This window comes from Carcharodon carcharias, chromosome 15 (assembly GCF_017639515.1).
Source record: "Carcharodon carcharias isolate sCarCar2 chromosome 15, sCarCar2.pri, whole genome shotgun sequence".
In the NCBI taxonomy this organism is placed as follows: domain Eukaryota; kingdom Metazoa; phylum Chordata; class Chondrichthyes; order Lamniformes; family Lamnidae; genus Carcharodon; species Carcharodon carcharias.
Genome location: NC_054481.1, coordinates 102,764,211 through 102,790,176, shown reverse-complemented (window position 1 = coordinate 102,790,176; position 25,966 = coordinate 102,764,211). Strand labels below are relative to the sequence as shown.

The following is a 25,966-nucleotide window of genomic DNA, read 5'->3' as shown; positions in this document are numbered from 1 at the left end:
TTGTGTAATGAAATAATTTTACTTGAAAAAAATCATAGAAAATATCAATATAATTTCTGTCAGATTAGTAAATAATTTAACATGATTCACTATATGGGGACAGGTTTTTAAAACTCATTTTGGCATCACTAAATCACTGCGCCTCTATTTAGCTTGCCTCCTCTCCAGTGCTTGGGAGGAAAGCTTCCTTTGGGGCAGACGTAGGCCAAATTACAAAGACATGCATGTGATTTCATAAAGGAAGAAATCTTTACCCTTGGTGGTGTCTGCACCATGAGCTTTGGCCTTCACTTAGGTTTCTCAATGCTAGAGTGAGTGAACTTGCAGATTTCTCCAAACGTGCAGGGCTTATGGGGAAGGGTGAGGGGGTGGTGGTGGAGAGGGTTAATGTCTATCTACACAGACACAGGTTGCCAAAAGACACAATTGTATAATAGCTTACCCTACTCTGTACTCTCTCCTGAAGGTGCAGTCTGCAGCTGAAGATTGCTTACGCAGGCGTTGACCATCCAGCATCTCACCCAATTAACCATTCTCCATGATAGTTTGGGTAGTGAACGGTGACAGGATTTGGGAGGCATCACAATCAACCCTGACTTGTCCTCACTCACTGTTTCCACTTGTATACTTTCTAGAAACTCTGGCTGACTTTTTTACTTCCGGACTCAACGTCTTGAAATAAATGGTAGTGCCCTGGTTACTGCAACAGCTGAGATCACCGAGATCACTGATCGCCCCTGGTTTCCATTTCACACTGGGTGGTATGTTACCAACTGAAGCACAACAACACATAGGGTTTAAAGAATAGAAACAGTTCATTCACCCCGGCAGATCCATGCCAGTGTTTGTTCTTCACATTAGCCTCCTCCCCACCTTACCCATTTAGCTCGATCAACATATCTTTCCTTATGTTTTTTTAGCTCCCCCTTAAGTGCCACAATGTTATTTGTCTCAATTACTCCTTGTGGTAGCAAGTTCCACATTCTAATCATTTACTGGGTAAAGAGGTTTCTCTTGAATTCCCTATTGGATTTATTAATAACCATTTTACATTTATGGCCCCAGACTGGTCTCACCTGCAAGTATCTTCCCATGTCTTTCCTGTCAAACCCATTCATAATTTCAAAGGCCTCTAACAGGTCACAACTCTCCTCTTTTCCAGAAAAAAAAGTCCCAAATCTGTTCAATCCTTCCTGATAGGTATAAGTTTTGGTAGCTACAGTTCACAGTACTCTAAAGTGTGGTCTAACCAAGTTTCAATACAAATTCAACATAATAGCACTGCTTTTCCATTTTATCCCTCTAGAGATTAACCCAGTGCTTTGTTTCTTTTTAGCCTGATTGACTTGTCTCAGTTTTTCGTGATTTGTTTGTCTGTACTCCGAGATCCATATGTTCCTCTGCTTCATTTAGACACTTCCTTTCCAAATCGAAGTTTATTTATCAATTATACATCCCTGCAAGTTCATTGATGTCTTCCTGTATTTTGACACTATCCAGTATTTTGGGCACTCAGTCGTTGAGTATATTCAAGACAAAAGTCAATTTGATTTTTGGGTATTACTGGAATTAAGGATATGGGGATAATGTGGGAAGATGGGATTGAGGCAGATGATCATGTTGAAGTATGGAGAAGGCTCAAAGGGCCAAACAGCCTACTCCAGCTCCTATCTATTGTGTTCTTATATTGCAGTCCTCCTCTGTAGTAACTACACCCTACAATTTGGAGTCATACACAAATTGTGAAATTGTACTTCCAATTCTGGAGTCCACATTGTTTATGTAAATAGTGAACAATAGTGGTCCCAATACTGATCCTTATGGAATATCACTTCCCAGTTTTGCCAGTCTGAGTGACCACCTTGAACCCCTACTCGGTTTTCTGTTCTGGAGACAGCTCGCTATTCCTTCTGCTGCTTGTGCCCCTGAATCCACATGTTCTGACTTTAGTCATGCACATTTTATGCAATTGCTTATCAAAGACCTTTATGAAATCTAAATATATTATGTCCATTGCATTACCCTTGTCTATCCTTTCTGTTACTTTGTCAAAGTATTCAATAAGGTTGTTCAAGCTTGAACTTCCCTTTTGAAATCCGTGTAGATTGCACATTATATTTTCTGTCCCTAGATATTTTTCTATTACGCCTTTGACTAAGGCTTCCTTATCTTTCCTACCACTGTCATTTAGCTAATTGGCCTATCGTTTCCTGGACTTTTTATGTACAGGAATCACATTTAGCTGTCTGTCGGTCCTCTAAAACTGTTCCCCTTTTGCGTATGTATCTATAAGTTTGATTAGTTTATCAATTATCTCTTCCTTTTCTATCTTAAATGTCTTCATATCTTTTTTCATCTTGCATGCTATATTAGAATCAGTTCCTTGCTTAAATCATGGAACAAAGATGGCATCAGAATCTTTATCTTCCCAACAGTCTGATAGAGCAGAGGGAGAAAGTAGTGAAAATTGATGAATACTTTCAGTGGAATGGGCTTTTTTTTGTGGCAGCAGTAGTGGGGATGGGATGAGGAGATGGTGTTGATACTTCCTCTGTTCCCAGGCGATTGCTAGTCTTCGTTAGTGAGTTAGCACCCAGGTACAGCTCACGTGTGACATTAAATTACTCCTCAACCACTGCTACATGTACCCTCACTGCATGTCCTTGAAGGTTAGACAAGTAGGTGTAGGACAGAAACATTCTGGGCCAAGGAGATGGCACACTATTGGAATATTTGTACTGACGTCAGAGAGGTCCTTGTGCAGGTGAATAGAATACTTTCCCAGCAAGGCACTCTATACACTTCCAAGTCAGATATTGTGTAGGGGCAGGTGCAAGGTAAAGCTCCTCTACCCTGCCTAGCTATGCACTTTGGCACTAATTTGAAATGCACCTCTACCTGCAGCAATGTAATATTACCACTTCACACAGCAGTCAATTGCTTGCATTCTTTGAGTGAGATGAATAGTTGACTGCTAACATGGTGTTTTTGTGCTGTGAACCAACAGTGACTAGAAACAAAATTGAGACTCCTCCCAAGTTCATGTGAAGCTGTCCAGCTCACAGTGTTCTTATCTGCCTAGGTTAGCTTCAGAGATGAAAGGCAAGCTTTTATTTTATCTTAAATTTCATTTTGCTATGATTTCTGTAATTTACGCTGTCATTTAAGTCCCAGATAATGACAAGTACTCCCAGGTCAGCCTTAGGGACAGTTCTAAAATGCCATGGATTGTATAAAATATGATATTAAAACACATTTATTTTTGTAATAATTCATTTTATTTTATAATAAAAATTCACAAAAAATCAACTACGTTGGGGGGCGGGGGGGTGGTGAGTCCGGAATCATCTTTTTGTCACATGTCCCTCACAGGAAAATATAAACCTGTTTCACCCTAAACCCATGCCCTCCCCTTGCCAAACCTGGGAAAACTTGTAAAATAATTTCAAAGGTGGTTATTTAGAAGGAAAGCAGGAATATAACAACTACCCACACAGTTCTCTGTGCGGCAAGTTGATCAGGGTCTCTCATGAAGCAGGCTGGTCAGTGACTCTCAAATATTATCAGATTACAGAGATCCGCTGTGCAACAGACAGTCTATGATTGAACAGGCTGGCCCACCTCTGTCTTCAGTGTAGCCATCTTTTGCTCAGGCTGAAAATACAGCTCTGTTCACCTGGGATGCTTGCACATGTGCAGAGTCTTTGGTTGTCCACTTCTTGTACATTCTCCAAAATGACCAGCCAGCCATTAAATCTGGCTGTCCAGTTCAAAACTACTGGGGGGTCACTAATACTCAACCCTCCTCACCAAACCAACCACTGTCTGAATACCATGATGTATTATTCCTGATTCCTTGTGCAATAACAGAAAATAGTAGTGATAGAAATTTGTCCAATACATTAGTGTGTACAGTGGAGAGATAAGGTCCCTCTGTATTATAACTGGGGTTTTACTGATATAGTCTTTCCTTTTCTAGAGAGCTCTAACTACCCAACTGTATGACTACAAACTTCATGTTGAGTACACGCAGCAACACATGTACACTTTAAGTATACTTACAGTAAGTTTCAGTGCAGTTGTGCTTACACAAATAGTACTCTATCATAGACTTCCTCCAATTCCCATCAGGATCTGACCATATTCAACGGCTATTTCTCAAGAAGTACCTGTACTGCATTCTGCAATCAGAGAGAGACCAATTTGCTCCGTACTGCTATATTTGTACTCCTTTGACAGAAGCCAGACAGTGAGGAGGAGGAGGGTACACACAAGTGGCATTAGCTTTATTCCAACTGAAGATAGAGAAGAAAGGTAGAACCCTTCTACACATTACTTTGCCTCTGGCTCAAATTTTTGGCCGTATGAGATAACATCCTCCCCATCTGACTCAGCCACTCATCACCGAGAAGGCAGCAATCACCTCACTGTGGCTCAATCTCCCACACATTACCATAAAAGTGACTTAATACTGCACCATTGAAACACAACACTTTCTATACCCACTCTGCAAATATGTCATTTCCCCCTCAACCGGATTTTCCCTGCACGTGCTAACAATTCTTCTTGCTTACCAATTTGCAAATACAGTGACTCTGACTAAGTTTTATGAGAAGCAAGGATCTGAGAACAGTAGCTAGTAGGTTTGGTGACTCTTTTTGCATATGCAGATTCCCTGACCACTCCAGGGGCTTGTATTGCCCTGAAAAATCAAGTGTGTTTATGCATAGTACTAGTGCAATAAAGACATGTTACATTACACTGCAGCTGATTGTGAATGCAGCTTCTGTACACAACAGCTCCTGTGAGATTTTTCTGAATATTTACATTAAAGTAATATTACAGGTATGTACAGATTAGTAAAATATAAAGAACTCTCAACTCTCACAATTTTTCTCTGTAAATACAATATATAAAATGTAAAATACAATTTGAACAGAACCTGCTCCTCAGGTGGTTCTTGTAATAAATCATCCCCAAAATCACGCATGTCATCAATCCCTCACCTGCTTGCTTCAACTAGGTTTTAAGATGAGGTCCAAAGGAAACGAGTTCACGAGACTCCTGCTCATAGAATACACTATTATACATTGGGACCAATGTTGTTTGTTATAGTATTTTGTTGTAAGCTGTTGTTTACTTGAAAGGCTTCTAGGAGTCCAGCTCCAGGTTCTCTTGGTTCTGGTTGGCTTGTAGCTTGAGCTGCTGCTCATAGTAGAGGCTTTTGGCGTAGTTAATTTCTTGCGAGATCTTAAGAGCGAGTTTCTCTGACTTCACATGGACCTGGTGTGACAAACATGTGTTTGAGCAAACACTAATCAGACAAGGACAAACATAAAATGTTACTAATCCATGGATGTTAAAGATTATATGATTCAAAGATACAGCTACTGAATGAAGAGAGGTTCTAATATATGTTTGATGATCATTTCAGTAACCAAAAAATGTACTTAAATGAAGCTATGCCAAGAGAGTCCAAGATTTTCTCTTTGTGGGTCATATAGATTCATCAAATGGAGCACTGGGACACAGAGAAAGTTTAAATCTGTATTCCCATTAATTTGTATTTATCTCGTTGCTGAACCTGGCCATCAATGAAACCAGCCCTTTCCAAACCTTTCATCACCCAAAATTTAAACTGGTTGAACAGTGAGTGAGAAATATAGGTACAAAGGAAATTCAGTTACGAAGACTTTGATGGGTCAGGTTGCCAGGGTTCGAGAGCTGCAGTTTGGACAACCCTAGTACTTATAACTTATAACTCCTCTACCCTCTCCAATTTTCTTCTTTCTCTTCCTTAAGGTGTTGATTTATAGTAGTTCCACAGGTGCTGGCAGCAATTTAATACATTGCCAAATGGTCAAATGTCACATGTGAATCTACAGAGAGAGAATGTCAAAAGACTTTCAACCTCGAGAGAGATCACAGGGGAGCCCTGTACTCACCTGATATTTGCACTTTCCAGCACAAGCACTGCACAGAGATCAAGAATATGAAGCTTATTTGATATTTTCTGCTTCCTTGGTTCAGGTGATTATGGGCCAATTGGAGCACCCCAACTGCTGCCCCAGCTAAGATGAGATGGTTCAGTACAGACTATGGAATTAAACCTGTCACCTGTTTTGTCTCACAACTCAGTTACACAGGGCACAAGAAGTCCCAATACTCACCATTGGTTTGTGATGCGATGGCCCAGGTATGGCCACTCCACTGCTCGAGCTTTCAGCTTTTTTTGTCAGCTGTAAATATGCCCTCCCGTGATCCTTTGTGATGAGGCAGTGGTATAGGTCATCGTACTTGACCTCGAGGAAAATAGCATCCCTGTCAATATACTCGCCATGCTTCAAAAAATATACAGCCTTCGAGGAGATGAGAACACAGTAACTGTCTATCTGTTCCACAGCAATGAAACTGGAAAAGGAAAAGTAAAACAGCATTTAGATAGATCATTTTCAAGCAACATAACGTTTATGTGGCACTAAAACACAATTATTAAGATGGTTTTAGTCAATGGAAAGACAGGGAGAAGTGACATCAATAATTAGTCAGTGGGTGAAGTTTCCCATCCATAAATTAGTGAAGAAGGTGTGCAAACCAAAACATACTTTTTACACAGTTTCTGTAAAATTGAGGAGAAATTTCATTCCTCAATCATAAGTTTATACTCTGTAGAAAGTGGGAAGTTAGCAAGTATTAGGCAAGTCTGTGATCGGGCATTCCCAGCGGCTGGCAGAGTACATCTGTCAGAAATCATAGATGCTTAGCCATGATTTTCTATCCACTAAGTGTAGTGGATAGACACTCAGGACAAAAATCAACATTTGACAACCTGTGCTCATTGTAAGAACTGCTTTCTGCTAGCATGTGTGCCAATGGAAAAGTTCAGGAACTTTACAGCTGCTTGGTTCTATGCTAAATTTTAAAATCAGGTCTAGTCTGAGAACTTTACGTGAACTTTCAAAACAAATTTTCACAGCACTTTATCTATCAGTGGAGATTACACTATCAAGTCTTCCTCTAGATAAATCCAACTTCCCTGCCCCTTTTAAATATATTCTTTTTCTTCCTTGGCGTAAAGCGTTTTGAGATGCTGGTGGTCATGAAAAGGGCTATATGAATACAAGTATAAATACAAGTCTTTCTTCCCGAAGTGCAATGCACATGAATGGCACAAAATTGAGACAGCAGCTGACTTGCTGCTTGTCCCTGCCACTTTGCAACTAGTTAGCTGTAAGCGACAAGAGTCTTCAGATTAGCGAATTAGTCACCTGAGATTCATCCTTCCCGAGTTTACAGTCCATTGACTTCTGGGTGAGATACATAGAAAGGGCAACTAATTTGATATCATCTGTTTTACACCATCACCCTAAAGTTAAAATACTCCAAAAAGTATTTTGTATTTAAAATGTTACTTCTAGCTTAGTCGGTAGAATTTTGAACTCTGGTCAGAAGATTGCAGATGCAAGCACATTACCAAGACATGAGCACTGCAAGCTAGCAGTGCACTTCAGAACTGCTGCATTGTCAGAGATGTCCTTTGGATGAAATGCAAAACCAACGGTCCCGCCAGTCTGTTGAGATGGATGTTGAAGATTTTAAGGTATTATTCAAAGAAAAGCTGGTAATTATCTTGGCGTTCTTGTCATCATTCCTCCTCCAAAGAACAACGCAAAAAGCAGATTAACTGGTTATTCAGCTCACTGATGATTATGTGCTGTTGCTGAAGGAGAATGACGGCCTCGTTTGCCAATGCAATAAAAGTCACTGCTTCAAACTAATTCAGTGGGGAGGAGGGACAGCATGAGTGGGTAGGGGTGGGAGGGGAGCTTTGGGCAGAAAGAGGGAGCGTCCACTTGAGAAAATAATTGCCTCAAAATGACTATTTCAGTTGCTGCATCAGGATCCACTGCACAAACTGTGGCCGCAAATCACTGGGCATTGAACAAATAAAAAACACACTGCTGCCACAAGCCACAACATAGGTTGTACAAACCTGTGGGGAAAAATTTTTTTGAATAGGTTAGGTTATATGATGGATTGAAAAGCGCTCACTAAAGCTTTTGGGATCAATCTCCTCACTGAGCATGTGTTATCTTATTTATTGAGGCAACAAACAGGGAAGCTACAATTGGCCCTGCACCCCGGGCTAAGGAAAGAAAAAAAACAGCCATGATTCCTGCTGTTGATTGATTTCCGGTGCTGGGAGGTGTACGTGCACGTTTATAGCGGATAATAGATTTGCCCTCAGCAGTGATGCCTGAAACCCCTAATTGTCAAAGCTCACAAACAAAAAATGGTCACTTGACTGAGGTCCTAGAGGGCTGTGAGTTCTTGTGTAAAATCAAAAGATTGGTAAACCAATCTGCACAGCACTGAAACTGGCATATTTGGAAATTAAGTGTGTAATTTAGTTCTAAAATCAATGAACTGGGGCACTGTGGTAATGGTGGTGGTGGTGTGGGTGGGTGAGTGAGGAGGAGGGGGCTGGTTGACAGATTCCAGGAGGGTTGAAGACAGACCCCTAAGGTAGTTCATGATAGTTTGAAATAAAAACCAAATCCGCATGATGCAATCCTCTAGGTACTATAGGATTGCCGCTGCAAAGCAGAAAGCAATTACTCTGTACTGGCCGGGAAATGAAACACTGGCTGAGATTCCATGCATCTGGAATCGATTAGGAAGAACAGTGGCTTCACTTTCAAAACCATCTGAAGGCTGGAAGGAGCAACAAAGTTAAAAAAAAAATCGAGCTTTGAAGTTTTAACTTCTTTACCAACAAAGCATTCAAAGGCTTTGTCCCTAGTTATTACTGTATGTTCAAACAGGGTTAACAGGGAACAAATGTTTACTACGTGACACTGTGCCTGTCAACAAGCCAGGAAACAGGAGAGACACCAGAATTTTATGACAGACAGCTGGGGACAAAACAAAGTCTATACACATGCACGCTGTGCAAAAAGACCAGCACATTGCAAGATAAAACAGAGTCATCATATAGTGGAGGCTGTGGAATCACAGAGTATAAAAGGTACACGCCGTGTACCACTGTATATAGGGAGATCACCCATGCGTTATAAGATGCTAATCAAATATATCTTAATCTCTTTTAAACTGTTGGTGAGAGCTGAGCCTGTGTAAAAGTGTAGTGCCACCAAGTCCATCAGATCCATCATAGAGCTAGACAGTAGACACCAGATAGAAGAAGCAGAATTCATGAAACTGCATAAAAGGGAATGGATAAATATTTGATTTTTTTTAAAGAATATGGGAGAAAGGCAGGAGAATTGAATTAAATGGCAAGCTCTTTCAGGGAGCCAGCACTTCTACGACAGGCCAAATTACATCTTCCTGTGTTGCAGAATTGAGAGATCCTATATACAATCCCTGTAAGCAGTAATATGAACTATAGCTGTTATAATTTACATTAAAATTCTAATTAATCAAACTTTGCTCTGTAATATCAAATATTTTAGGGATTTACATTATTGTTTTTAATCAAAACTGAATTTCCTGCCTCCGTCCACTTAAAAATAAGTAGCTTTATCAACCCATCTCCCCCAAGAATTGCAGCGGACCTCCTAAAATTCAACAAACTTTACACTTCAAGGCATGAAAATTCCTATGGACTTGCATTATTATTTGCCAGAAATATATTTATTTTAATATTATTCATTTCAGCAAAATTGTTTGTAATGTTCAGAGAATTCTCCATTCCCAGCATGTCATGATGGCGCTTGTTTTATAGATGACATCATAGCACTGAGATTAGTTTTTCTCTTCCCTCTCGAAGGTTTGCATTTCTTTGATATCTTATCTAATCTAAGTGGTGTTTCTTCATATGCGGCCCTAGGTAGTGAGTGATAGCAGGCTATTTTACCATGGATAGCATCTCAGACAAGTCCAATTTTATCCTCACACAGGCTCATTTTCGAGCTGGAGTTAACAAGCCAGTGATCAGGAACACAACCTATTTTTTCCTCCTAGCTCAGAAGTGCTGAAGCCTGTCATAGCAGCCCTGGTCTAACTCAGCAAAGGTCAGTAGTTGAACCTGGGATTTTCCGATGCAGTATGTCTGAGTCCCACAACAGGCTGCTATTTTCTAACAATTAAGGAAATGGTCTTACCACCTTTACTGTTAGGAGATAGGCAGGGTTATAAAGAGTGAGAAAGAAGATGGTGATGTGATGATTACAATTCCCGAGAATGGCTTATTCCCCTCTTGTTGATTGGGCAACTATTTTGTCCAGGTTTTGTCCGTGTTTTGATGCAGTTCCAGATGAACAAACCTATTCTGCTGCCCCAAGGGAACAGGAACCAGCGTCATTTAAGCACCAGAAGAAACCTGCTGATGGGCAAGACAAGATGCTAATAACTTACAATTCAGCCTGAATGTTGTCAGTCACTCTGAAAAGCTGCTCCTGCCCTTCGGCCTGTTTCTCAGAGTATCGGGGTAGGAGGCCATGGGGTCCAATGCAACAGCGCGGTTTTCGAACTCTCTGGATAAGCATCCTGTTTGAAATGTAACACAAAAAAGATCACATAGAATATGTATCAGGACAGTATAGGTGGTTCGCCATCTAGTTACTGTGTTAGTGATTGAAGTATTTATTGAATGTTATTAGTTCATGCTAAACAAACCTGGATGTGGTCTGTGTTAATACTGTTCTTTATTATGTTTTACAGTGCATCTCATTTATGCATGAGTTTTATGTTACATAGTACAAATGGTGAAACTAAATCGTAAAATATGCCACAAAATACTACATTAATGGTTAATCAGTTCTGAAGAAGTCATATTCGACTCGAAACGTTAACTCTGTTTCTCTCTCCACAGATGTTGCCACGCTTGCTGAGAATTTCCAGCATCTGTTTCTGTTTTTATTTCAGATTTCTAGCATCTGCAGTATTTTGCTTTATTATATTGCATTATTGGGCTTGTATTTAACAGAATTCTACTAATGCCATCTCAAAAGCACAATTAAATATAGTGGGAAACCAATGGAGGCATCATCCATCAGAAGGCAGATAATTAATGGGTAGACAATGGTTATTTAACCAGAAGCCAAGAGTGCTCCATCACCAAAGCCTGGGCTAAGCACCCACCACCTGACCTGTACTTTGACAACCATTTGCAGTCTGACTGGAAAACACAACCAGTAAAGTTGCAGAAAACATGCCACTTTAAACTGCAATTTCTTCAGCTGGATTCAGGTGGAGGAAAAAGGAAAGAAATGTTGCATCGAGGTGAAAACCAGTAACAAAAATTGAGGAACAGTAAAAACTTTTCTGTATCTCGGAGAATTGCTTGCAAGTCTAATGGAGTTGGCTTTCAAACTCAACAAGAACATGGACACCACATCCGAATGTGAATTTGAACAAATCTGCTAGTTCTTCATTATCCATCAGAATATTACCTGCGCTAATCTTTAATGGGTTCACATTCCCCCTCAGCAGGTTCCGTTTTCAAAAATGTTTTTATAAAAATACACAATTAGCTTTGACATCTATTGCAAGTTTGATATATTCCCTTTTTGCACCTTGCATTCTTTGTTGCTTTTTATAGCTCTCAATCTGATAAATGTCCACTTTTCCTTGCTTCTTCTCCATAACTTTTTAATTGTTTAAATATTCATCGACTTCCCCTATGCCACTTTCATCAGTGTTTGTTAAGGCAATCCAGGTTCTACCGATCTTCTGCATTAAAAAAAACTCCTAACTTCTCCCCCACTTTGCGCTTTTGGTAAACTAGAAGGAAAACCACCGCAGAAGCTGAATGACAAATGAAACAGAGGGCAGGTGAAAAATAACAAATACTTAGAGAGAGGAAATACGTAATAAAAAAAGTAATCAAACACAGAGCAACGAAATAATACAACTATATCTAAAAACAAAGGTAGGAACAAATACTAAGCCAGGAAGGGGAATAAATAACAAGCAAATGTCAGTAAACTATGCACACAGATAATCATAAAAGTGAAATAAAACATTATGAATATCTAAGGCAAGGAAGAAAAGTGAAACAATTTAGGGAAGACGACTTATGGGCAAATTCTTTACATAGGCTTTTACAAGTGTTTAAGACAGTATCCAATGGAAATCTGCCCTCATATGTTTGAGAGGGTCACACTTCAAATCCCATTCACGTTTTCCTTTATATACGGTCTCTGGAGTAAGGAGGTCATGATGTGGCTTTCAGATGAAGGGTTTACACATTTGTCCTGCCTGGCTGGGCTGGAACTGAATTTCTAGACCAACCGTTTTCGATGCCTGATATTAGTCATTTATTCCAGATAATTTGAGGCTGTGCCTGACCAGTTCAGAGGTTACAAGATCAGGTATAGAGATTGATTCTTGCAGACATTAAATAAAAAAAAAAAGACATTCATTGAACAGAAACTCAAAAGCCTGTGTATTTTCCAAATCTGAGCACGGCACCCTGACATCTTGGAAATTCTGATAGAATGCTAGCTGGAAAGCTAGCAGGAAAAGTGCAGTCAAACACCTCTGTTACAGCTTAGATTGAAGGGAGTTTATACTCTTAAGTCTGACAGCCACAGCTGTGGGCTGGAACAGAAGCAGCTGGACAGATATGTTGAAAGACTGATGTGAAAGAACAACAAATGCCTTATTGATTTTCAGAAAGCATGAACACTGCAGAGTTTTGTACTCTGAACACACAGGGCTCAGTGAATAGCTAGTGCTCTTCTGGGTGAACAGCGAGATTGCTCCAGTACACAGACAAGGTGTTGTGTGCAAACCTACAGTTTGCAAGGCAGGTGCACTGTAAGTATCTTTAACTCGAGACTCAGAAAGGGAGAGTGGACTGGGTGCTGAACCAAAGGATCAGTGCATACAGTAAGTGCAGCATCCTGGTCAGCAGAACGCCTCAACTCTATGTGCCACTATGAGTATCTGACAAGTGAACACTCCTGGCACCAGTTAATAAGAGCTAATTTGTTATGGGCGTAACTGTACAGAGTACATCTTCTCAGGTAATAACCACATCTATATCATTACTGATATCAGAAAATAAACACAAGGGCACAAAAGGCCATAAGGTCCATCAACCTGACTTAATTCAAAGTCCATGGTTGGCTCAGGGTATTACTCTTGTCTAGGAGTTCAAAAGATGTGGGTGCAAGCTTATTCCAGAGATTTTTTGCAATCTAGGCAGCAGTTCAATACTGAGGGAATACTGCATTTCCAAGAGCTCTGTCTTTTGAATGGATTATATAAGTGAGATCCCATCTCCCCTCTCAGGTGGCCATAAAATATCCCACTTGGAATTTTTTGAAGAAGAGTTCACCCAGTCTCATGGCCAGTATTTATCTCTCAGCCAACATCACCAAAAACAGATTAGTTGGTTATCATCTAATGGTGTGCAAAATATCTGCTGCATTTGCCTACATTACAACAGTGGCCACACTTGAAAAATATTTAATTGGCTGAGAGGTGCTTTAGGACATTGAGGTTGTGAAAAGCGCTATATAAGAACTAGTCCTTACTTTATCTTTCTTTCAATATGTCGTCCTATATGTACATTTGACTGCTGGGCCCTGGAAATCTGGTCACTAAGTCCAGACCCTCAGTTATAACTGCTTTTGTTTCTTATTTACTAGCTTGGCCTGTTTGAATTTCACAGGCCTAGAGGTTTGGAAAGGTCTATTCGTAATACTGTTGCCTCTTTGATGGATAATTTTTAGATCAAAACATCAAGTTCTGATCCTACCAGCAATTTGAAATATCAGATCTATGGGGACGATCATTTGTATATATCCCAACTTACTGCTAATAACATTAGTTTTGATTTAGGATTTATCTATGATACTTTGCGGTCCTTCAGGCTCCCTAGTACACACTGATGCGGCCTTGGAGACAAAGCGTGGATCCTTCTGCTGTAAGGGAAAACCTAAATCCTCTTTGCACACCCTCTGAAACAATACCAATGCTGTTAATTTTTCTATACCCTTTGAACCTATGTCTCGATAACTCACTTACACTGAAGTAAAGCTTTCTGGGAGCCTGTTTCACATGTCCACTATCTAGCAAGGAAGTGTTTTTTAAAAATCTCTCTCGGCTTCCGAATTTTGCGCCTATACCTTGTAGTGTACTCACTGTCCAAGCAAAATAGCTTGTTACAATCTTATGTATGCTTTTATTTTAAAGAGCTGTATTCTATTTCCTTAGTTTTCTTCTCCAATGAAAACATTTGTGAGCCTTTCTTCATAAATTTGCCTGTGAATTGGCACTGAAGGACGAATGTGCCATCCATCAACCTCAAGGGGGACCAGATAAGGCATAAAACCAGAAAAAACCAGGGAAGAAATATTATACTTAAATTAAGACAAATTATTTATTATCTACCTGTTAAATTAGGACCTGTGGTGGGAGGGATAAAGTTCAAAGCAAAGGAAGGTTGTCAGTTTTTGTATCAAAACAATTTGGCTGACTCGGAAAGGTGTGTTGTATATATTAGGCAATTAGATGTTTCGACACCAACAGCTCAGAATGAGGCATTAACAAATTTAACTAATGTTGAGCTGATCAATCACTGGCTTTGAAATTACATCGTGTGAATAATATGCATCGGAATGAAGCTGCTGTGCTTGTTATTTTAATAAAGGCTTTAGCCTATTTAAAATAGCAGCCCTGTTAAGTTGCGACAACAGAACTTCATACAAGAGCGCAAAGCATTTGCATGCATATTCACATGAAAGGGTCAGGCAACAGTCAAAGCGTAGTGGATTGCAGAGGTGGTAACAACTCAATACAGTGAGAGACAGAGCACTAGGCAAGAGTCAATGAGAGGTGGGACGATTCAAAAAATACTGTTTGATTTACTTCAGATCAATGATTTTCATGTAGAAATTATTTCATTTCTCACTGCGTAACAATAATGGATATGGAAATTTCTTAACTGTCCTTAGTTAAAAACAATGTCTCTATAAGGGATGCCTATTAATTAATATGCATTTACCAAACAGGGCTCTGGGCCTTATTGAACTACAGCAGGTGTGAGGTGTGCAGGAGTTACTTCTGGCCCAGATAGTGTGTGTGTTACTACTGGAGTGAGGGGGTTAAGTGGGACACAAATTCTCTTTTGTAAACTCTTGGCTGAAGCCTGCTTACTCATTGGCTCCTGCCCACCGATCAGCTCTGCTACACGCCTAACGACATGGTTCAGCTGACGGTCAGCCTCAGCCCTGGCCACTGGCCAGCCTGCAATCAGTGGGACAAATACTCCCTTTCATATTGCTTGTGTGGCTCATATTCTCCATTTTCCACATGCCTGCTGGATTTAGAGAGCAGAAAGTAAAACACAGCATTCCTGGGTTGGCCAGCAACACGTGGGCCTCCTTTTGTTAGTCTGCTAAAGCAGCCCCATTTTGTGGGCTGGAGGATTGTTAGTTCAGCCAAGGGACTGTTTGCTCCAAATGGAAATCAGGCGAGTTCAGGAGGAGGCCACAGAAGCAATATATAGTGTGCAGGCCAATCCCACAGTCCCTTGTTAGCACAGGATAACATTCAGAGCTCTTTTACATTGTTTATTGCTGCACTATCCCATTTACACTGGTTTATATCTTAACTTGAAATCAACCATGAACCTGTGTGTGCAGACTAAGTCAGTAAACAGGGCCCTATTAAAGCAGAGTGCTGAAGAAGGGCTTCAATGCTGCAGGTTTCAAGTGTTCACTTTGTTTACAACAATTACTAAATATGCAGTAAGGAGGGAAAATCAACACCTAAACAGTCAAGTTTCATCATTAGATACACTTTTCAAAGACATTATAATAAACCCCAACATTTTGTTTCTGAAATAAAGCAGAATTTTCCCCATTCTTTCCCAAAGGCACTAACCTATGGACATATTTCAATACCATAATATAAAAGCAAAATACTGCGGATGCTGGAAATCGGAAACAAAAACAAAAATTGCTGGATAAACTCAGCAGGTCTGACAGCATCTGTGGAGAGAAAGACAGAATTAATGTTTCGAGTCCAGATGACTCTTCTTCAGGGCTAAAGAGAAGTAGAAATGTGGTGAAATATATATTCTATTTAAGGGGGTTGGGACAGATGAAGCTGGATAGAAGGCCAGTGATAGGTGGAAGCAAAGGAAAGATTGCAAAAGATGTCATAAACAAAATGTCGAAGGGGTGTTGATGGTTGTGATACTGGCTAAAGGAGGTGCTAATGATGACATTAAAAGTAGAAAGCAGGATGAGTCAGTGACAGATGGCCCTAGTGGGGTTGTGGTGGGGGGAGGGGATGGTGTGGGAACAAGGATCAAAATAGGCTAAAAGGTGGGAACAAAATAATGAATGGAAATAAATTTTAAAAAATAATAATAGAAATAGGTGGGAAAATAATGTATACATAAAAAGGAAAAAATAAATATTTGAAAAAAGGGGATCAAAAAAGGGTGAGGATGGAGGAGAGAGTTCATGATCTGAAGTTGTTGAACTCAATGTTAAGTCTGGAAGGCTGTAAAGTGCTTAATCGGAAGATGAAGTGCTGTTCCTCCAGTTTGCGCTGAGCTTCACTGGAACATTGCAGCAGGCCAAGGACCGACATGTGGGCATGATAGCAAGGTGATATGCTGAAATGGAAAGCGACGGGAAAGTCTGGGTCATGCTTGCAGACAGACCGAGGGTGTTCTGCAAAGCAGTCACTCAGTCTGCGCTTGATCTCTCCAATGTAGAGGAGATCGCATTGGGAGCAGCGAATGCAGATTTCAATAACATTGCCTAAGATGCTAATTTTCTTATACATGTCTAGAAATCAAACACCAACTAGTTACTACTAAAGACTTGTGCTCCAGAACTTGTCTTGCCCCTAGCCAAGCTGTTCCAGTACAGCTACAACATTGGCATCTACCCGGCTATGTGGAAAATTGCCCAACTATGTCCTGTACACAAATGAAAGGACAAATCCAATCCAGCTAATTACCCATCCCATCAGTTTACTCTCGGTCATCAGTAAAGTAATGGAAGGGGTCATCAACAGTGCCATCAAGCACTTGCTTAGCAATAACCTGCTCACTGATGCCCAGTTTGGATTCCGCCAGGGCCACTCAGCCCCTGACCTCATTACAGCCTTGGTTCAAACGTGGACAAAAGGGCTGAACTCCCGAGGTGAGGTGAGAGTGACTGCCCTTGACATCAAGGCAGTATTTAACCGAGTGTGGCATCAAGGAGCCCTAGCAAAACTGGAGTCAATGGGAATCAGGGGGAAAATTCTTTGCTGGTTGGAGTCATACCTAGCACAAAGGAAGATGGTTGTGGTTGTCGGAGGTCAGTCATCTTAGCTCCAGGACATCACTGCAGGAGTTCCTCAGGGCCAACCATCTTCAGCTGCTTCATCAATGACCTTCCTTCCATCATATGGTCAGAAGTGTGGATGTTCACTGATGATTGCACAATGTTCAGCACCATTCGTGATTCCACAGATACTAAAGCAGTCCATGTCCAAGTGCTGCAAGACCTGGGCAATATCCAGGCTTGGCCTGACAAGTGGCAAGTAACATTCACGCCACACAAGTGTCAGGCAATGACCATCTCCAACAAGAGAGAATCCAACCATTGCCCCTTGATGTTCAATGGCATTACCATCACTGAATCCCCTATTATCAACATCCTGAGGGTTACTGTTGACCAGAAACTGAACTAGACAAGCCAGATAAATACTGTGGCTATAAGAGGTCAGAGGCTAGGAATCATGCAACGAGTAACTCACCTCCTGACTCCCCAAAGCCTATCCCACCATCTACAAGGCACAAGTCAAGAGTGTGATGGAATGCTCCCCACTTGCCTGGATCAGTGCAGCTCCCACAACACTGAAGAAGCTGGACACCGTCCAGGACAAAGCAGCCTGCTTGATAGGCACCACATCCACAAACATTCACTCCCTTCACTACTAATGCACGCTGACAGCAGTGTGTACCATCTACAAGATGCACTGCAGGAATTCACCAAGGCTCCTTGGACAGCACATGCCAAACCCACAACTACCACCATCTAGAAGGACAGGGACAGCAGATAGATGGGAACACCATCACCTGGAGGTTGTCCTCCAAGTCACTCATCATCCTGACTTGGAAATATATCACCGTTCTTTCACTGTCGCTAGATCAAAATCCTGGAACTCCCTCCTAACAGCACTGTGGGTGTACCTACACCACAAGGACTGCAGCAGTCCAAGAAGGCAGCTCACCACCATCTTCTCAAGGGCGATTAGGGATGGGCAATAAATGCTGGCCCAGCCAGTGAAGCCCACATCCCATGAATGAATAATAAAAAAAACATTGATTGTGGACACCATAGCAGAGCTTAATTCTGCTCTGTCAACAGGAAATAGGTAAGTGCTAGTGACACCATCAAGGTGCTTGCTTCAGTTGCTTGCTGAATGGAAATTCACAGCAATGTGGGCCTGTAGATCAGAGCTGCTCTTTGAAGAAAAAAGGCAATTTAATTATAATTTAACTTCATCTACAGAACTGATGGAATAAATCCAGATTGTGTCACCTGTACTTTGCATCCTTTAAAAGAGATTATTAAAAAACCTCTCCAGCAGCACTGTGGCTTCCTGCTGACAGTATAGGGCAGGAAAAGCACAGAAATTACTGAAAAAAAAAGCCCTTTTCAAATGTGAAAGTGTTGAATTTTTTGGGGTTTGGTTCCATGGGCACCTTCAGAACTCCAGCACCTCATCAATGTGGCCAATAGGCTGGCTAGTCAATTGGAGAAGCACCACAGTTGAGCCTATCTCCAAGCCCACACCACACACCAACACTTTCTAGCATGTCTTAACTTGCATCAAGTCTTGTTCTCCTATCACTCCTGAGCTTGTTGACCTATATTGGCTCCAGGTCAAGTAATGTCTTGAATTTAAAATTCTTGCCTCTATGCCCTAACTCTCTCTATCTCTGTAATCTCCCCATGTCTAACAATCCTCCAAAATATCTGCGCTCCTCTAATTTTGGCCCTCGATTTTAATTGCTCCACTATTGGTGGCTTTGCCTTTAGCTGCCTCGGCCCTAAGCTCTGGAATTACCTCCCCCTATACTTCTGACTTTTTAAACTTGATTTCCTCCTTTAAGACACTCCTTAAAATCTACCCCTTATCTCCCTATGTGGCTCAGTGTCAGACTTTGCTTTATAACGCTCCTGTGAAGCGCATTGTAACATTATAACATTAAAGGAGTTTAGTAAATATAAGTTGTTGTTGTTCGGCAGGGATCAGAAGCAGTAAGTTGATTTTTGTCTACTTAGGCTGGGGACAAAGAGGGTAATTGTAGTTCCCCTACTGGCACTGCATGCCATTTTGGCTAACTCAGCACAGACCAAAGATGTAACCAGAGACCTCATGGCCTATATGGTTCAGTGACACACTAACTTTGCAAAATGAGGAATCAGGCAGACAAGTTTATATTTTAATATTGCAAAACAAAAGGATTAAACCAGTGATGATTTATGTCCCCTACTATGACATATATGAAGCCCAATTTTAATTCTTTCAAAGCTGGAAGTACAATAATACAAACAATGTTGGAATAAAGGATAAGGCTCACAGAAATATTTCTTATGCTTAAAGAATGACCCCACCAAGTAAACAATCTTTGTTATTTGTCAAGCTCCAGTGAATTCCCTCAGGTATTGCTGTACAATTAAAAAAAACATGCAGTTTTCACAAAGTTCCTGATGTTCCACAAAATCAGAAATGGTGTGGGTGTGCAAATATGGTGATTTGCAATATTTTATGTAGGTTCCGCTACTGTATTGCCCTATCAATAGCGCTTGCAGGGTTAGGTGTCTCTGCAAAGCCATGCTGCAAATTTCCTCAAGAAGTGCTAATCCAAACTGTATTTCAGCCTTTTCAGTTGAACATGAAGTTCAATTTTTGGTATACTTGTGAGGATTACTGCAAGTACTAAGCTTTGCAGGTTCTTTCAAGGACAGCCATTTTGTCAGGTGGATTTAAGTCACTACTCGATAGGAGTACTCCATGACTTTTCTTATGGATTCCCTCACTTCTAATCTCTAGTAAGAGAGACTGCAGATGGTGAGCTGTTTAGGTCATTTTGGATTAGTAATAAGGGTTTCTGAATGTGAATTCCATAAGAGTCAAATTATTATCTTAGTTTCTGCAATCTTTAAAGCAGTCAGACGACACTCCTCTTAGGTTACACACAATGTAATCTGTGCTCCACCTTGGACAGGAATGGTAATATACTGAGATAACAGGAGTTCTGGGTACATTTTGATTATAACTATAGCACCAATGGTGACACAGTTTCACTTTGCACCAAACTACAGTTATAGGATAAACACAGTCCACATTCAGAGTCTAGGCCTAAGAGTTAAGTAGTCAAATCAGAGACTCTAAAAGTGAGAACCATAGCTTCCAGGCTAATATAGAATTCTAGCATGTACTAAAATAGGTGGGCAGTGTCTAGCTGGAAATGGAATTGAAAGTATAAGGGATGAGTATAGTCTGAGATAATTAGATAACCTCAAAGTACTATACCACTGGGACATGTGTCAATTCTGAGGAATTAAGGTGCAAGTGCATACAAACAAAAGGGAGTTCTGGTATTTTTTTCTTTGGTGGAGGGGGAAAACCAGAAGAAATTTATAGAATATTTCTTCAGATTAAATACATGGCTAAAATCGATGATATGTGTAAGGCAAGAGTTCGATGAGTCAAGTGGCTTAGTCTTGTTCCGTGCGAAAAGCATAGCGGTTTAATGAGTTAGAACTCATAATTTGGTGAGACAGGAACAAAGGGGTACAGGTTCAGGCTCTCAGCAAAATGGAAGGGGCCATTAGAAAAAAATGATTTTTCACAGAACCATATTAGAACATAGCTTTACCCCAATGGCACCCGAAGCAAAAAGCATAACTTAAAAGGGAACTTTAAAAGGATATTGGAGTATGACAGAGAAATAGTATTCAAGTGGATAACACCATTTAAAGTGCCAGTATTGACACCGGCACAATGGACAGAATGGTCCTTTCTGTGCTTAATTTCTTTTGATTCTAGAACTTTTGTTTGAAGATCAGTGGAGGATTCATGAATGAACAAAAATACAACATGCATTCTATTGGATGCAAGATGTACTGCTTCCATATTAATCAACTGCTTAGCCATGACAATGCCCACTGCAGTTTAACCAGCATCTGAGATCTTTTTATTCTTGGATCCCTTTACTTTAACAACCTTCACCAATGACTGTCATTACTCATACATGCCAAAACCATGCAAGTTATCTTAAGCGATTGAATCCATCTTAATTTTGAGCAGTCCAAATTTCTTTCAGATTGTTTTGTTTCTGAGTCTGAGGGCGTAGAAACGACAAGAATGAATCTTGAGTAAGTCACTTCTGCAAATAACATTTTTCATCTTCTACTCCGAGACATCATATTTTACTACTATACAATAGATGTAATTAGATTTAAGTATAAAATACTGGAAATATTCAACAGGCCTGGTAGTGTCGGTAGAGAGAGAAATAGAGTTAACGTTGTGAATTGAACATGACTCTTCGTCAGATCTCAGAACTTGAGTTCTGAAGAGTCACCTTCAACTTGAAACATTAACAGTTTCTCTTTCCACAGAAGGTGCCAGACCTGCTGAGTTATTCCAGCACTTATTACTTTTATTTCGGATTTCCACATCCACAGTATTTTGCTTTTATTTCATGTAGTTGGAGTTGGTTTACAAGGGGACACCACTCTTTCGAGATCAACTATCAATTGGTACAGGCAATAGAGGCAAGGGCCATTTTTGTTTGATTTGATAATTACACCTCCCATCTTTCTGAAATTGTTCTGCAAAGATATACAAATTTATTTGTTTGCTTCAGTTAAAAAACTTATGTCTAGGGCTAGGGAGCATCTTATTGGTTACAAGCCTCAGTCACTGCCTATTGGATAGGAACATTTAACCCCTTGCTTGCCTCACCTCAGAATGGGCTTGTAAACAGCTTGATGTCTGCAACATCGATAAATATGATGCTCCCATCAAGATTTTCAATATTTCAACATCAACAATCTGCTGAAATCTGTCTCTGTAGAGAATCCACACAACTATGGGGATGGATTTGGGTCAATCCCTTCTTTTATTTCCCCAATCTGATTATCATTTTATCCAAGTCAAATTATACGACTCAGACTCAGTCTCAGAAGGAGTAAGTAGATTATATTTCCCACTAACTGTGTGGATTAGACTTCCTGCCCAGGTAAGACAGCCTAATTGGAGCCCACCTGCTTTTTCTCTGTTTTTATATATTGCTTAGAGTTTTAGTTATCCTTATCTTCAATTTTCTGTCTCATGGTGGAGTTTTTAAGTATTTTGCAACTTCATCTCAAAGTATGCCTGAATATTATAGATGGATTTACAATGACATGATGAGCCCCCATGCATGTAGAAAGAAAAATATATTGAATGCTGACTGAAGCAGAATACATGTGCCAACACGCACAACCTTTCAAAACAAATGTTAACAAAGTCAACAAACGCAATAGTTCACTACATAAACTGAGAGCTGGAAAGAAACCAAAAACTTTTACTTGAAGGTGGATAAACTAAAGGAATAGTCCAAAGATGGTACCATGCACATGATATGGGGACTAAAGATTTATGTAATTTTGTGGCTATAGAGTCACTGAAATTGCTCCCTACTAAAATGACAAAATATATTGATAGATGTATAACAACAAATGAATGCAAAAGCTTTGTTTTTTGTAAGTTTAAATTAGTCATGGAACCAGTTTATATTTTTGTCTTTTCAACATCTCCCAGAGTGCACACTTGACTTATGTTCTGTTGTGCTTATACAAAATCACTGCATTTTGCAAGAAACATGTGCTTTCCATGATCCATGAAATAATCATTTGGAGAATATGACGCCAGTACACTTGTAGCCTTTGCTCTCAGGCTCTGGGTCAACTCTATCTGTTTTGCATCTATTATTTTATTATCTCGTTGGCACAGGTCAAACCAGAAACATTTCCTTGTTTCACTTACACCTGGATCTATTCCTCTGTGAAAAGGTTAAGTGGTAAGAAGTAGTGTGTTCGCATTTTAAATTTCTCTTTCACCGCAGATTGGGAACTGAACCAATCTGAGATTGTTAGTTGAATGTTTCAAGCAGAAGTATACAAATTGAAAACACATCTTCAGATGACTAATTTCAATTTATGAACTCAAAGAGACAATTTTTTACTTGGACAAAGAACAAATGACACTGCCAAATTAAGATTTACCACGCCAACTCTTACTCAACACATTATTTTTCTCAAAAACTCAGAACTGTGGAACTCCCCACCTCCTTTTTCATTCTCTTCCAATCTGTAGTTTTTTAAAATTCAATCTCAACATTCTCTAATTATCGTGACTTGATTTACTTCCTCTCCTTTCTTACTGTTTTCAATTTTGATGCTTCCTGCAAAATGGATCTTTGGTCCTTCACCCAGGTTTCTATAAAGTACAGGTTCATACTGGCACTAGTATACACATAAATATCACTTTATAGTTGCTAACTGAATTTATGTTGTTACTAGCTTAATGCCAGGACTAGTTTTGGATTGTGCCATAGGTGCGCAGTATAGCCGAACTGGCATTGCAATTATAATTAAATAACCTTGTATCTGCACAGACTACATGTGACTAACAAGTATATGACTTATATGAATCCAAAACACTGTTCTCCACACAGATACTGGTTGACCAAATGTTTGCTTGCAGCTTTCTCTTTTTTTGTTTCAGATTTCCAGCATTTTACTTTTTATTTAAGGCTAGTCACTATTTGGCCTTTAGACAACTGAGAGGCAAGCTGCACAAAGGTCTCCATGGTCAGCACGAGCACAACTCAGCATGAAATATGACAGCATTGCCACCACCCTTCTATCAAATGAGTGCACACTTAGAAAGACTTAGATAAAATATAGCAACAATTCACAAGAATGATACCTCAAATGAATGAACTGGGTTATGTTAAAGGCTGGGTTATATTGTCAAGAAATGAGGACAATAACAGGTGATCTGATTGAAGTGTTTAAAAGAATGAAGGAAACTGGCAGGGTATAAAGGCAACTAATACAAAAGAAAATACTGTGGATGCTGGAAATCTGAAAAACCCAGAAAATGCTGGAAATACTTAGCAGATCACGCGCTACCAATGGAGAAAGGAGCAGAGCTAACATTTCAGGTCGGTGTTAGTTTCTGATCAAACGTTAACATTTTTATTCTTTCGTGGGACTTGGGTGTCACATGCAACGCCAGCATTTCTTGCCCATCCCTAACTTCTCTTGAGTTGAGTTGCCTGCTAGGCCATTTCAGAGGGGAGTTAGGAGTCAACCACAATACTGTGGGTCTGGAGTCAAGTAGGCTAAACCAGGTGAGGATGGCAGATTTCCTTCCCTGAAATACATTACTGAACCAGATGGGTTTTTACAACAATCAATGATACCCATCATGGCCAGCATTACAGAGACTACCTTTATATTCAAAATTTATTAACCCAAATCCAAATTTTACCAGCTGTCGAGGTAGGATTTGAACCCATATCACAACAGCATTAGTCTCAGTTTCTGGATTACCAGTTCAGTGACATTACCACGACACCACCATCTCCCCTATTTCTCTCGTCACAGGCACAGCTTGACCTGCTGATCACTTCCAGTATTCTGATTTTATATTATAAAGAAAACTAATTTTCTATCTACTTCGGGAATCAAAACAAGATGCAATGTTGGAATTCGAGTTAAGCTGGTTGGAGCTGAAGCAAGAAACTTGTCTTCATGCACGGGGTTATGTGAATGTGTAAGGCAAAACTATGGCCATAAGATCTGGATGAGAATGAGAATGTGTGATGAGTGGCTAACTTCCTGATCCCACAAAATTTATCCACCATATATCAAGACAACTCAAGAGTGTGATAGAATATTCACCACTTATTTGGATGGGTGCAGCTGCAACAACACCCAAAAAGTAAAGCATCATACAGGACCGGACCGAACCAAACAGTTCTCTTGACTGGTAAGTTTGCTGCTGAACTTAATACTCATTTCCTTCATCAGTGGCGTGATGTGGCTACTGTATGCATTATATGCAGGATGCAATTCAGTATCCTACTGAGCTAATTGTGACAGTGCCTTCTCCTCCTGTCACCCCTACCAAAAGCAGCAACATTGTGGGAATACCACAATCTCCAATTCCAAGACACACACCCCTCTGACTTGGACAAGTATAAGCATTCCTTTGTCAGCATCAATATATTGAAATTCCCTACCTAACACCATCACCAAGGCTGCAGCAGTTCAAGAGGGTAGCCACATTCCAGGTATCTAAGGATAGGCAATGAAACTAACATCACCAACATCCCAGGAAGACATTAAAAAAATGTTTTGAGGAACAAGTGTTTAGTCCAAAATCACTTGGTAACTGTATGCATTGGCTGGGACTTGTTTACAGGCTTGAATTGGGTTTGTCAATGCTTTACATGATTAACGTGTACACAAGCCTAGACTGTTTACATGTAATTTAAGGAACTTTGGACTCCATTGCAGGGTTAGCTCTTGGGTTAAAGTTTTATTGTAAATCTAATTCACTTGTTGAAATATTTATTGCCTCTGACCAAATTGTAATTCTTGTGCATATGGGCTTGTGTGACTAATAATAAACTAAAGTGAAAAAATATCCTAAAACCTCAGGGCTGGCACCTGTCCATCTTGCAATCTCATTGCAGTGAATTTTCACATCTGAGGACTTGAGTTATCAGCATCCCCTCCACAGGATGCAGGCAAACATTTAACTGCTTTTCGAGATGTGTTTCTAAATTTGCTTCCCTTGCCTTCGAATGAAGCCTTATATAATTTTCTATAAGAATATATATACAGCATGTACTTCTGGAATGTCAGTAACACCGTGTAATGATTTGCCCTGCTGCCTCTTGATGTACATG

General features: G+C 40.1%; 1 protein-coding gene across 1 annotated transcript in view; it reads right to left on the bottom strand.

Moving 5' to 3' along the window:
• Positions 1-3,259: 3,259 nt before the first annotated feature.
• vps13d (vacuolar protein sorting 13 homolog D) overlaps positions 3,260-25,966 on the bottom strand; it is a 281,437-nt gene continuing 258,730 nt past the window's right edge. Inside the window, exons 66-68 of the mRNA XM_041205688.1 lie at positions 10,378-10,509; positions 6,171-6,411; positions 3,260-5,283 (exon numbers count right to left, since the gene is read on the bottom strand). Coding sequence (XP_041061622.1) covers positions 5,152-5,283; positions 6,171-6,411; positions 10,378-10,509 — 505 coding nt within the window. The 3' untranslated portion in view covers positions 3,260-5,151. The remainder of the gene's footprint in view (positions 5,284-6,170; positions 6,412-10,377; positions 10,510-25,966) is intronic.